Source organism: Otolemur garnettii, unplaced genomic scaffold, assembly GCF_000181295.1.
Source record: "Otolemur garnettii isolate 467f Iridium unplaced genomic scaffold, OtoGar3 scaffold00145, whole genome shotgun sequence".
NCBI classification, from domain to species: Eukaryota; Metazoa; Chordata; class Mammalia; order Primates; family Galagidae; genus Otolemur; species Otolemur garnettii.
In genome coordinates this window covers 5001302-5015739 of record NW_003852540.1, presented here as the reverse complement: position 1 = coordinate 5015739, position 14438 = coordinate 5001302, and the positions used below count along the sequence as shown (strand labels likewise).

Here is a 14438-nt window from a genome sequence, read left to right as displayed (position 1 = left end):
GTCATTGTTGTTTGGCGGGTCCAGGCTGGATTCGAACCCGCCACCTTAGGTGTATGTGGCTGGCGCCTTAGCCACTTGAGCCACAGGTGCCAAGCCAGCATACTTATTGAGAGGCACTTACTGAGTTCCCTGTGAGAAAGACCAATTGTCATTTCCAATGGGGCTCTGGGAAGCGTGCTAACACTAGGCTCTTCATGTGAACCTCAGGAACCTGTGTCATTCTCTCCCCTGGATTCTTCCATATGCTCCTCCGTAAGCTTCTTCAAAATATAGAGACTAGGGTAGTAAGAATTTTCATCTCTGGAAATCTAGAAAGGTTCAACAATGCCCTGGCACTTTGCTAGTGTGCAGTCGAATGACCTCCATAGCTTTAGGCTAGTCACATTACATATACTATCCTTAGTATATGTCCTAATTTCTTTTTTTTAGAGAGGGAGAGTCTCACTATGTCACCCTCAGTAGAGTGATGTAGCATCACAGCTCACAGCAACCTCAAACTCTTGGGCTTAAGTGATTCTCTTGCCTCAGCTTCCCAAGTAGCTGGGACTACAGGTGCCCACCACAACACCAGGCTATTTTTGTTGTTCTTGTTACTATAGTTGTTGTTGTTGTTTAGCAGGCCCACGCCAGGTTCAAACCCCCTCCAACCCTGGTGTATGTGGCCAGAGACCTAACCACTGAGCTACAGGCACCCAGCTACCACTTCTTGAGAATAATATCTCCATCTAAATTATTCCAAATAAAACATTGTTGCCTTCTCCCCACTTTTATACCATTTTCCAGATTATAATCACTGTAGCCATTAAGTTCATAGTGTCTATCATTAATTAGTTTATCCTTAGTCATTAATTCTCCTGTCCAAAGCAGAGTAAGTAGAAAATTAGAAGATGCAGAGTGTCACAGGGCCTGAGGGGTTCTAGTCCTTGCCTGCTAGATAGTATTATGAAAGGCATTCCAAGGGAAGCAACAAACTTGTCCTAAACTTAAGATTGATCATTGTCAGCTGGACGAGGTAGCTCACGCCTGTAATCCTAGCACTCTGGAAGACCAGGGCAGGTGGATTGAGCTCAGGCATTCAAGACCAGCCAGAGCAAGAGCAAGACCCTGTCTCTGCTAAAAACAGGAAAAACGAGTCAGGTGTTGTGCCTGGCACCTGTAGTCCCGTCTACTTGGGAGGCTGAGGCAAGAGGGTCACTTGAGCCCAAGAGTTTGAGGTTGCTGCGAGCTATGATGTTGTCAGGGCACTCTACCCAGGGCACAGAGTGAGACTCTGTCTCAAAGAAAAAAGAAAAAGGGTTGATCATTGTCATTAGAGTTAACCAGTGGCCGTGAGAACTGTCACCCCAATGCTGCTTTGTCTAGTTAGTGGCAGTGTGATTCTATTCTCATAAACAATCTGAACCAACCAGAATTATCCTTCTGGCTTTAAAACCAGGTTATAAAACTGCATATGGAGGCAAAATAATTCTAATTAAGTTTTCAATGCCCCCTGGTTGCCAAGAGCAGCAGCAGCAATAGGGGAATCAGCAGGAATCACTGTGAGCTCTAAGCCAAAACTGCCCGGAGACATTTACCTAACCCCATCCATCAAATGAAATGAGTTTTGCCGGTTACTCAACCTTTGGAACTTTGATTTTCTCATCTGCAAAATGGGAACAACGAATAACCTACAGGGCAGGGCTTTTTTTCTTTTCTTTTCTTTCTTTCTTTCTTTTTTTTTTTTTTTTTTTGAGGCAGAGTCTCACTGTATCACCCTGGATAGAGTGCTGTGGTGTCATAGCTCACAGCAACCTCCAACCTTGGGCTGAAGTGATCCTCTTGCCTCAGTTTTTCCATTTTTAGCAGAGAAAAGGTCTTGCTTTTTGGTCAGGTTGGTCTTGAACTCGTGAGCTCAAGCTATCCACCCACCTCAGCCTCCCAGAGTGCTAGCATTTTAGGCATGAGCCATTGCCCCTGGCCCAGGGCAGGGCTTTATGAAGACTAAATGTAATGAAGCATTCCCAGCATCACTCCTGGCAGTCAAAAAAGTTGATATCCTTATAGATCAGTGACTTTCAACCAATGCACTACGGCACATTGATGTGCCGTGAGAGGATCTTAGGAGTGCCTCAAAAACTTGTAAAGATCTTAAATTCTTTTCTTTTCTTTTCTTTTTTGTTTTTGGAGACAGAGTCTCAAGCTGTTGCCTTGGATAGAGTGCATAGCATCACAGCTCACAGCAACCTCAAACTCTTGGGCTCAAGCGATTCTCTTGCCTCAGCCTCCCAAGTAGCTGGGACTATAGGTGCCCGCCACAACACCCAGCTATTTTTTGATTGTGTTTGTCATTGTTGTTTGGCAGGCCTGGGCTGGATTTGAACCCGCCAGCTCTGGTGTATGTGGCTGGCGCCCTAGCCACTTGAGCTACAGGCGCCAAGCCCATTAAATTATTTTGGAAAGAAATTCAAAGAACAGTAAATGTACATATCACAATTAAAACCTCTTTAAATTGATCATATGAGTATATCATTTTTATAATAAATAAATGTTTGATTGTTATAGTAAATAAATACTGGCTTATTTCTGAAGTGGGTGGGGTGTAGCCTTGAAAAATAAGGTTTTACAACACATCCATAGATGGCGTGATTTGACTAGGATTTGTGGATGAACACTGATGTATGTCAGAATCATCCAGATGAATGGAGCCTTAGACTCAGCAGTCCCTCCCTGTGCCTGAAGCAGTAAGGAGGTGTAGCTCATAGTGAACGTGCCATACAGTTGTGTCTAGATATGGAATAGTGAAGTAGTTGGACACAATTACCTTGCATATCCTAGTTTTGAAAATTTTCCAAGTGTGTTTAATTAATACCTGTATTTCTTTTTAAAAAGTATGAGTTGTTTATTTTTATTATATTTATTTTTTGAGACAGATCCTTACTTTGTTTGGTATAATGCTGTGACATCACAGCTCACAGCAACCTCAAACTCTTGGGCTTAAGCAGTTCTCCTGCTTCAGCCTCCCAAGTAGCTGGGACTACAGATGCCTGCCACAACACTCAGCTATTTTTAAAGACAAGGTCTCACTGTAGCACAGGCTGGTCTGGAACCCGTGAGCTCAGTCAATCCACCACCTTGGCCTCCCAGAATGCTAGGATTACAGGTGTGAGCCATCACGCCCTGCTACGTTTATTTATTTATTTATTTATTTTTTGAGACAGAGTCTCACTTTAGTCCCCTCGGTAGAGTGTCGTGGCAGCTCACAGCAACCTCCAGGTCTTGGGCCTAGGCGATTCTCTTGCCTCAGCCTCCCGAATAGCCCGCCACAATGCCCAGCTGTTTTTTTTTTTTTTAATTGCAGCTTGGCTGAGACCGGGTTTGAACCCACCACCCTCTGTATATGGGGCCGGTGCCCTACTCACTGAACCACAGGTGCTGCCCAACATTTATTATTTTTGCCTTGGTTTTTTTTTTTTTAAAGACAGAGTCTCAGGCGGTGCCTGTGGCTTATTCAGTAGGGCATCAGGCCCATATGCTGAGGGTGGTGAGTTCAAACCCAGCCCCAGCCAAACTGCAACAAAAACATAGCCAGGCATTGTGGCAGGTGCCTATAGTCCCAGCTACTCAGGAGGCTAAGGCAAGAGAATTGCCTGAACCCAGGAGTTCGGGGTTGCTGTGAGCTGTGTGACACCACAGCTCTCTACCAAGGGTGATAAAGTAAGACTCTGTCTCTACCAAAAAATAAGAGACAGAGTCTCACTTTGTTCCTCTTGATAGAGTGCTGTGGCATCATAGCTCACAGCAACCTCAAACTCTTGGGCTCAAGTGATCCTCTTGCCTCGGCCTCCCAAGTAGCTGGGACTATAGGTGCCCGCCACAATATCTGGCGATTTTTTTTTAAATATAAAAGTATAAGTTTATTATATATTAGAAAAAGGAAAGGGGGGGGGAGAGATGAGAAAGAAAGAGAGGAAAAGGCAGAGAACAGGGAGTGAGAGAAGGGAAGATGGGAGAGGGGAGAAAAGGAGCAAGAGAACAGCATGGCATCCCAAGGAAAGGAAGAATGCCAACTCACCCAGCTATTTTTTAGAGATGGGGTCTCATTCTTGCTTAGGCTCAAACTCCTGAGCTCAAGCAATCCATCCAGCTTGGCCTCCCAGAGTGCTAGGATTACAGGCCTGAGCCACTGCTCCTGGCCTGAGTTGGCATTTTTATTTTTATTATATAGCATTCAATTAAAATGGACAAGTTTTTAGTAAGGAAACAAAAATTAGAAGATGACACTAGTGCATTGAATACTGCTTCATCCAGTATGTTAGCAACTAAATTAAGAACACTTAGTCATTAATATAATAAAGATTATTTATCATTTGGTTTTATATATAGTTAAGGAAATCCACCATGTCCCATGTGAGTAATCTGTGGCAAAACATTAGCAAATGAAGCTATCGTTCCTAACAAATTAAAGAGACATTTACAATCCAGACATTCCCACTTGTCTAAAAAGCCAGTGAATATTTCAAACGACTTGCACTCAGTAATACTAAACAAGCAAAAATACGGACCAAATATGCAATGATATCAAATAAAGCAAAAGAAGTATACCTTGCAGAAATTGGAGCTAGAAAAGTGAAATCTCATACATTTGCAGAATCCATTGCCTGCTGTGCAATTGTAAAACTAACATTTGGAGAAGAATAAGAAAAGGAAATTTTTAAAATTCTACTTTCAAATAATGCAATTTCTTGGTGTGTTAAGGATTTATCTGAAAATATAGAATTTCAAGTAATATTTCAAAGAAGTAAACATGTTTGCAATTCAGTTGGATGAATCTATTGATATTAGTGGTAAACCTCAACTTTAGCATTCAGTAGATTTGTCTATCAAGAAGAAATCATAGAAGAGGGTGGCACTTATGGCTCAAGGAGTAGGGCGCCGGCCCCATATACCCGAGGTGGTGGGTTCAAACCCAGCCCTGGCCAAAAACTACAAAAAAAAAAAAAGAAGAAATCATAGAATAGTTTTTATTTTTTCAACCACTCTAAACAACAACAAAGGGCCAAAATATTTTTGATTTGATTGATAATTACTTTAATACTGATAACTTGTCTTGGGATTCCTGCATAAGTATTTGTGCAGATGGAAGGAACCCCAACTATGTCCAGAGGGGTAAACGGATGTGTTAAAAGAATCCAAAAATTGCCAGGCACGGTGGCTCACGCCTGTAATCCATCCAAGCACTCTGGGAGGCTGAGGCAGGTGGGTGGATTGCTTGAGCTCATAAGTTCAAGACCAGCCTAAGCAAAAAACAAGATCTGGTCTCTACTCAAAATAGAAAAACTGAGGCAAGAGGATCACTTGAGCCTGAGTTGGAAGTTGCTGTGAGCTGTGATGTCACAGCGCTCTACCCAGGGTGACAGCTTGAGATTATGTCTCAAAAAAAAAAAAAAGAATCCAAAAATTACTTTTACATACTGTTTTCTACACAGAGAAGTGCTAGCGTCAAAATCATTGGTGCCTGAATTACAAAAGGTCCTAGTTAACAATATTAAAATTATTAATTATTGGGTGGCACCTGGCTCAAGGAGTAGGGTGCCAGCCCCATATGCCAAGGGTGGTGGGTTCAAACCCAGCCCCGGCCAAAAAACTGCAAAAATATATATATATTAATTATGTAAAAAACAAGCCATTGCTATCAAGATTATTTGCAGAATTGTGTTCCTCAGTGGATGCTTCTCATATGCAGCTTTCATTTGCCAATGGTTATCTTGAGGAAGAGTCCTATCAAGATTTTATGAATTAAAAGAGGAAGTATCAACCTTTTAAAAAATGCAGCATTCTGCCTTGGTGCCCATAGCTCGGTGAGTAGGGTGCCAGCCACATATACCGAGGCTGGCGGGTTCAAGCCTGGCCCAGGCCTGCTGAACCAACAATGACAACCGCAATGAAAAAATAGCTGGACATTGTGATGGGTGCCTGTAGTCCCAGCTACTTGGGAGGCTGAGGCAAGAGAATCGCTTAAGTCCAAGTCCAAGTTTGAGGTTGCTGTGAGCGTCAATGTCACAGCACTCTACCAAGGGTGACATAATGAGACTCTGTCTCCAAAAAAAAAATTAAAATTAAAAATGCAGTATTCTAAATTAGTCAGTTTATTTTGTGACAAGGTTTGATCCAATAAAGTTAAATTTCTTTCAGATTTTAGTGTTTGAATACTTTTAATAAGAATATTCAGGCAAATCATGAAAATATTAATATTCTCACATCTACAGATAAATTTAATGCTTTCAGAGAAAAATTACTGCTCTAGAAGGAGAGGATAAAAAGAGAAAATGCAGTAGAAATGTCTGAACTAGCAAAAAGGTGTAAATGGGATAAAAATCTTACTGAACAAATTTTACAAATTTTAGATTTATTGTGCACAAATTTTGAAAAATGTTTTCTTGCACTTACACTGGACATAAGATCTCTGGATTGGGTGAGAAATCCCTATAAGTGTGTGTATGTCAGCAAATATAAATATTATAGAAGAGGAAGAGTTAATGGAAAGAAGAAATGACAGAGAATTGCAATTAAAATATTCAACAACAGATATTACAACCTTTTGATTATCGCTCAAGGGTGAATTTAAAAATATTACCAAAAAAGCAATAGAAATACTTCTTTCGTTCTCAATGTCATGTTTGTATGAAGTGAGCTTTTCTGCAATGAATAATATTAAAACAAAAATCAATCACAGCTAGAATCCTTGGCACAAAATTTAAGAGTATGCCTGTCCAAAATTCAACCTTGCAAAGAAGATAAGTCTAAAAAAAGTCAAGCTCAGGCCAGCACAGCGGCGCACGCCTGTAATCCTAGCACTCGGAGGCTGAGGCAGGTGGATCATCTAAGCTCAGGAGTTTGAGACTAGCCTCAGCAACAGCAAGATGTTGTCTCTACCAAAAAAACTAGCTAGACATTGTGGCGGGTACCTGTTGTCCCAGCTATGCAGGAGACTGAGGCAGGAGGATCACTTGCGCCCACGAGTTTGAGGTTGCTGTGATCTATTATGTCATGGCACTCTATCCAGGGTGACAAAGTGAGACCTGTCCAAAAGAAGGCAAGCTCAGATATCTAATTAAATGTTAAATTATAATAAATAGAAAAATAAATAAGTATTTTAAAATTTTTTATTAAATCATAACTTTGTACATAAATAAGTATTTTAAAGAGTTTTGTTATCTTTTTATTACAAATTATAATAAGATATTTTGTTTTCTGGCCCTGATGGTGCATTTTGTGTTAATAAATAAATCAAAAAAGGTATTTTTTTTTTACCTTTTTTTTGAACAACATAATTTAAGTGTGCCATGAAAGTTTTACTATAGGTTCAAGTGTGCGGTGAGATATAAAAGGTTGAAAACACTGTTCTAGATAATTGGCATCCAAGATAACCAAAACAAACAGGAAAAGGTAGATTGTTCCCAAGATACAATGTTTAAGTTTGGTTCAATCTCCTGTATTATCACCAGCTAGCAGCAGAGAAATTTAAAATACAGCAATAATGAGTTACCATTTTCTGCCTAATGAGTAAGTGAGATTTCATGACAGTGTGTGGTGCTGATGAGGGGGCAATTTGCACTGCTGGCAGATGTGTAAATAGGTGCATTCTGTTTGGAAAGATCTTAATGTTTATACAAACACACACACCCGTAGAGTGCTGTACAGCCATTACAAATCAGGATTTTTTTTTTTTTGAGACAGAGCCTCAAGCTGTCCCCCTGGGTAGAGTGCTGTGGCATCACAGCTCACAGCAACTTCCAACTCCTGGGCTCAAGCGAGTCTCCTGCCTCTGCCTCCCAAGTAGCTGGGACCACAGGTGCCCACCATAACACCTGGCTTTTTTTTTTTTTTTTGGTTGCAGCTATCATTGTTGTTTGGTGGGCCCGGGTTGGATTCGAACCCGCCACCTTAAGTGTATGTCCTGGTTCCTTAGCCGCTTGAGCCACAGGCGCCAAGCCAAAAATCAGGATTTTTTTTTTTTTTAAGTGACAGGGGTCTCACTTTCTTGCCCAGGCAGGCAATGGAGTGCAGTGACTAAAAAAAGGTAATCTTGATTTTTTTTAAAGACTACCAAATGGGAAAACAAAATACAAAAACTTCATATATTAAGTGGGAAACCAGATGATAAAAATGCATATATATAAATTATAATTCTGATTTAGTTTTCTATACACAAGAAGAATTGTTTGAGTTATGCTACAGTTAACTGGTTTCTTGGCCATACATAGTGGCTCATGCCTACAATCCCAGCCCTTTGTGAAGCCCTGGTAGGAGGATTGCTTTACCCCAGGATTTCCAAGGTTGCAATGAACTGTGATTGCACCATTGCACTCCAGCCTGGGCTACAGAGCGAGTTCGCGTCTCAAAACAAATCAAAACAAAATTATGGCTTCTTAATGTTGTTTTTCCTGGGTAATGGGAATTATAAATAATATTTTTCATTTTAATTTCCTGCAATGAGAATGTATTACTTGTATATCAGGAAAATGTCCCTAATCGGCATGTCTAGGAGGCACTGGATCACTGTGAAGTGGCCGGTAACGCTCTGCTTCCCTCTACAGCTGCTGCTGGACACCCACTCCCTGAAGATGGTGCTGCTCGATCTCCCCTCCATTGGCTCTCAGGTGGTGAGGAAAGCACCTGCCAGCTACACTAAGATCGTTGTGAAAGGCATGACCAGGGCCGAGATGATCCTCAAGGTGATGGCATGTGTCCTTAAAAGGCATCTGTTAAAAGGGGCTGCATATTTATTTGATCACTTATTCTAAGGAGTTTTGGTTTTGAAAGCACAGGGTAGGAGCTATTCCCACAAGTTCCAAAAGATTGCCCACATTTGGGTGGAACTGAATTTTAGCCTTATCAGGTACTGTGGACAGTCAGTCAGTGGCCAGTTACTTGGAGATTGGTAGTTTTTCCCAACAAGTGGATTTTTTCATCATCACAGGATTTTTTTCATAACACAATTTGGCCAAGACGGGGAGTTAGGTGGAATTGTTCCTGTGAATCAGTGGCTAAGTCAGGGATCCCTCTGTTTCTCAATAGGGATTTCAGGCCCAGCCATCCATTACTCCCTTCCACATGAGGCTGTCTGTACTCTGGAGCTTTAAATAGACTCTGAACAGATGTTGTAGTAACTGAATCTAATCAGCAAATGGGTTTTTTAAAGCCTCATTTAACAAAATATTGTACTTTGGATGATGAATGTCTGAAGCCTTGAGCATCTGCATCTGATTTCCACCTGTACTTGGTGAGAACCAAAGGGGCCTATTTGGAAGAGGGGGAAGGCCAGAGAGCAAATGGTGCTTCTGTGATGTGGTCTTTAAGGTCTAGGGCCTGTAGGTGCTTCAGGCCTGTGTCCCAAAAGGAATGACTCGGACGATGGCAGGCGTAGAAAATAGCAGCGGGACTCAGACTCCAGCAGGAGAGACCAGGTGAGGACACTGCTCGAACCTTGAGTTTACGGCCTGTGGAAATCCAGAGCAGCCTGATCTTTTTCTTCTGTAGCTGTCTCGCTGGGGAGGACAGCATATAGTTTGGGAATTATCTGCAGAGGATTCCTGAGTGAACTACCCCTTGCCACTCTTTGGTACATTGTCTGGAATTCAAAACAAAATCAGCCTGCTGGGGGAAAAAAATCAGATACTGCATTCCAAAACCAAATGGAAATTAACTGGAGGATTGCAGTGCCATTCCTTTCCTTCCCTCTGTGTATTAATGGATAGTTTAAGTATAGTCAAATGGAGCTCAAGATTTTAAGTCTTCAAAATAGGCAGCTTCGGGATTTTTCTTTTTTTTTTTTTTGAGACAAGGTCTCACTTTGTCCCCCTGGTAGAGTGCTATGGCATCACAGCTCATAGCAACCTCAAACTCTTGGGCTCAAGCAATCCTCTTGCCACAGCCTCCTGAGTAGCTGGGACTAGAGGTGCCCACCACAACACTTGGCTAGTTTTAGAGACAGGGGTCTCGCTCTTTCTCAGGGTGGTCTCAAACTTGTGAACTTAAGCAACCCACCTGCCTCGGCCTCCCTGAGTGCTGGAATTACAGGCGTGAGCCACCGCGCCCAGCCCAACTTTGAGATTTTTGTCTTTGAGAAAATCCATTGTATCGGTTCCGTTTACTGACCATTTCTCAGGAATAAAGATTTATCAAGACAGAAGGACCAGGTTCCATGTACTCATAAAATGTCTCAAACAGAAGACCATCTAACACAGTATTTCCCAGATGGTCCTAATATTTATTTATTTAGTTAGTTTTATTTCAGTAGCTTTAAGAAGTACAAGTGTTTTGTGTTTCTTGTTTGTTTTTTTGAGACAGAGTCTCAATCTGTCACCTCAGGAGAGTATTGTGGCATCATAGCTCACAGCAATCTCTAGCTCTTGGACGTGAGCAGTCCTCGTGCCTCACCCTCCTGAGTGGCTGGTACTATAGGCATGTACCCCTATACTGGCTAATTTTTTTATTTTTAGTAGAGACAGGGTCTTGTTCTTGCTCAGGCTGATCTTGAACAATCCACCCTCCTCAGCCTCCCAGAGTGCTGGGATTACAAGTGTGAGCCACCTTGTTTGGCTGGGATACAAGTGTTTTTTGTTACATGGATGAATTGAAGTCAAAGCTTTCAGTGTACCTGTCACCAGAATAGTGTATATGGTACCTGACTGGTTGGGCCTAATATTTTAAAAATCACCTGGGATCCTAGCCAGGCCTCTTGTATTAGAATCGTGAGAGGAGGGGCACAGGTGTCTATTCTTTAAAAAGAAATCCAGGTGATTCAGTAAACTCAGGAAACATTGCTCTAATTGACTGTAAAAATGAAATAGGCCATCAGGACACTTCTGAGTTTAGGGGGCTGCCACTGAGGGGATCTTGCAGAATCCATTTTGTGCTTGGCCGGAGTGAGGAGAGATGCCCTGCCTGCGACTGTGAGTCCTCCTGATGCCTACTCTTATCTCCTCCCTCCGCAGGTAGTGATGGCCCCTCATGAACCTTTGGTGGTGTTTGTGGACAACTATATCAAACTCCTCACAGACTGCAACACAGAAACCTTCCAGAAGATACTGGACATGAAGGTTAGCTCAGTGTCTTGTTCTATCCACGCCTGCTCATCCTTCTCACACTCAGTGGTTCTAAACTGGGGGTGGGTTATAGGTTCCTGGAGGCTCTTGGAACTGTGTGTACCTGGCCCCGCCGGCAAATCGGATCCCAGGAAGCCAGTTGAGGAGGATGGTCCTGGGCACATGAACATCAGGATTCTTGTGACAACTCCGTACTCACTGAGACCCACCGCTCTGCAGAGGATGGGGGTGCGGGAATGGCATGTAGAGTGGGGATTTTCCTTCATCCCCATCCTTCCCTGCCTTTCTTCTCTCTCAAGCCCTCCTTTCTCTCTGATCTGTAACCTTTTCTTCCTCCCTCACCTTTCTCTCAGGGCACTACCCAGGGCTGGCAATTCCCCTGAAGAGTGTTAGTCCTCAGCCTAGAGTAATTAGATTCGTTTTAGAGCCTCAGCATCCCCTCTTGGCCAGTCCGGCCCAGATGTATGACCATCCTCCTCTCTCTGTCACCCTTAGGGGCTGAAGAGGAGCGAGCAGAGCAGCATGCTGGAACTCCTGCGCCAGAGACTCCCCACCCCGCCCTCCGGAGCAGAAGGCTCCAGCTCCCTGTCCCTGATGACTCCAACGCCGGAACAGGAGTCATCTCGCATCCGCAAACTGGAGAAACTAATTAAAAAGAGACTATAGGAACACACAGGCACTTTTTTCCCCTGGCCGATGACCCTCAGCAGCCAGTTCCCTGGAAGCCCCCCCCCCCCGCCTCTTCTATGCTCCCCATGATTCTCAAATCATCAATCTTGACGCTTTCTGGGACATTTGGGTTGTTAATAAGTGTCTCCCATGCCCTGTCTTAATTACTGTCCAGGTTGGAGTGGCTGAGTAAGGGCCACATTATGATGAGGTGGTTTAGATTATCTCTGATTCCCGAAGTAGAGGCAGCAGTGTGAAAGGGCCTGTGTTCAGGCTGTTCCTCAGCTGCTCTTGGCTGGGGGAATTGTCGGTGGTTCACGTGGCCTCACTGCAGCAGTCATACCTCTGCCTTATGGACCTTACTCCCTCCTGCATGCCTGTCCAGGCAGCTTAGACGAGGAGGTCTGGATCCCAGCCCTTCCTGCCTCTGCTACTGTTGAGGTTACCTCTTCCGCCAGAATGCTGAGTCTTCTTCCCGCATCTCTGGGTTTGGTTCTAGGGCCTAAATTAATGAAGTGGCAGATTACAGGTGTAGGAAGCCGGCCTTTCTTTGTGAAGGGAATGGAAGTGTGCACACTCTTCTGTGTAAATCCCATTTCCTAGTACATATTTTGTTTCTGATACTTTTCATGACTTGGCCATGTAATCCTTGCGTTCTTCCCATTTCTCAGTAATCTCTAAAGGAGAGATGCCCTCAATCTCCCTCAGCCTAGAGGGTTGTATGTGTCAGGCCTTGGCAGTAGGTGTCCTGTCTGCCGAAATATCCCAGACACCATATGAGGCAGACCCAGGTCTGAGTGGGAGGGAGGGTTCTGTTTGGTGCACTCACTGGGCTATGTGAGGAAGTTCTATCCTCCATTCCTTTGATTCCCACTCTGCCTCCGACTTCCTAACAAGGGGTTGCCTTCTGTCCAGAAAAATCAGAAAGTTCTCTTGGAAAACATTTCCTAGGTTTTCCCCTCAGATGACATTGTGGGAACGCCCAGGAAGCCTGTGTCCCCTAATCCCCTTCCTATCTATCCATTTGCAAATCCAGAGTACTTCCTAAAGTCACCTGAAACAACAAAGGTGATGTGGGGTGCCCAGGGACATGTCACTGTGTTCCTACTAAGAAAGAACCTCAGTCCATGGAGACCTTAGGAACAGAATGTTGGCCTTAAACACCAGCTGGGAACCTGGCACTGCTCAGCATGCAGCCTGTCCCTGGTCTGCCCTTCCTGTCCACCACCGGATCTCTGCAGAGCATGCAGGATGGAATCACCCCAGAGAATTGCTTCCAACCTCTCAAATCACCCTGAATCCAGAAAACAGGCAACACATCACGTAGTTGCCCCAAATCACGTGGTTCACCCGAAACTAAGCCTCAGTTTACCAGGACCATAGCCACAGCCAATCAATGCTAGTGTCAGCTCTTGTGCAAGAATAATATTTGTTGACCAGCTGGGGGGAACTCTGGGGAGGAAAGTGGCGCTGTCTACAGAGAATGCACATAACAGGCCTCAGGATGAAATCAGGACATCAAGTAGCAACTCAGAAATGAGTTTTCAGGACAGAGGAAGTTTCCTGAAAATCCATAAGACATGTGACAGCCATCCAGCAGGAAACTGTAAAGTTTAAAAATCTGCCCAGAAACACTGATTCATCCTCCCCACCTCATGTTTCCAACACCACTGCTCTATACTGCTCCCCTGCCCTCTGTCAGCCTTTCTCCCTGACTCTGTCCCTCAGCCCCAACTTTGATCCTGGGCCTCGTTTCTTCATCAGTTTCTACCCTATTCTTGCTAGTCAGCACATTCTTGCATATTGAACATTTTAAACTTGAGAACACTGAAAAGAAAATAAGGAAGTGGAAGAAAGAGGGGTGGTCTTTAGTTGAGCTCTATTAGGAAGAGATTCTAAATAAGACAAGTGCGGATGGCGCCTGTAGCTCAGTGGGTGGGGCGTCGGCCACTTACATGAGTCTGGCAGGTTTGAACCCGGCCCCAACTACAACTACAATCACAACAAAAAAATAGGGTGTTGTGGCAGGTGCCTATAGTCCCAGCTGTTTGGGAGGCTGAGGCAAGACAATCGCTTAAGCTCAAGAGTGTGGGGTTGCTGTGAGCTATGACTCCACGGCACTTTACCAAGGGCGACAAAATGAGACTCTGTCTCAAAAAAGAAAAAAAACAAGTGCAGGAGGGGTGGGAAGGGCCTTGGGAGAACACCCAGGAGCTCTGCAGAGGTTACACGGCCTTCACTGAAAAGAAGGGCACGGGGCCCATCTGCAGGCAGTGCAGCGATCCCGCCAGTGGTGTCCACCTCGGGAAGCTGGAAAAGCCAATGGCCTCCTGCACCTGGTTCTTGTCAGTCCCGGTGTTTACAGATCCACACTTTTTTCTTTGGTTCGTTCATGAAGAGCTGCTTTCTGGACATCTCTGTACCGTCATTGAGATGTCAAGCTGCTGTTTTCCACGGTCGGTGGTCACAGCCAGGGAAGCTGCTCTCCTGATTTATTACTTTGTTAGTACTCCCCGAGGAAACCAACAGATGTCAGTAGGAGTTATGTTAAACGTCTCATTGACGGGGACCGAATACTGTGTGCGCATCCAGTAAAGACAGAGCATGTTTCTCTACGGAGGACACGTATGTATGCCTCAGAGTCACCTGGGACACTTTAAAAAGTTATGGCTGCCTGGAGAC

The 14438-nt window shown here is 43.9% G+C and overlaps 1 protein-coding gene across 1 annotated transcript in view; it reads left to right on the top strand.

Moving 5' to 3' along the window:
• The window catches only part of LOC100960007 (vacuolar protein sorting-associated protein 53 homolog), a 26195-nt gene extending 14437 nt beyond the window's left edge, over positions 1-11758 (top strand). Inside the window, exons 3-5 of the mRNA XM_003799104.3 lie at positions 8577-8714; positions 10977-11081; positions 11583-11758. Coding sequence (XP_003799152.2) covers positions 8577-8714; positions 10977-11081; positions 11583-11753 — 414 coding nt within the window. The 3' untranslated portion in view covers positions 11754-11758. The remainder of the gene's footprint in view (positions 1-8576; positions 8715-10976; positions 11082-11582) is intronic.
• The last annotated feature ends 2680 nt before the right edge of the window (positions 11759-14438 follow it).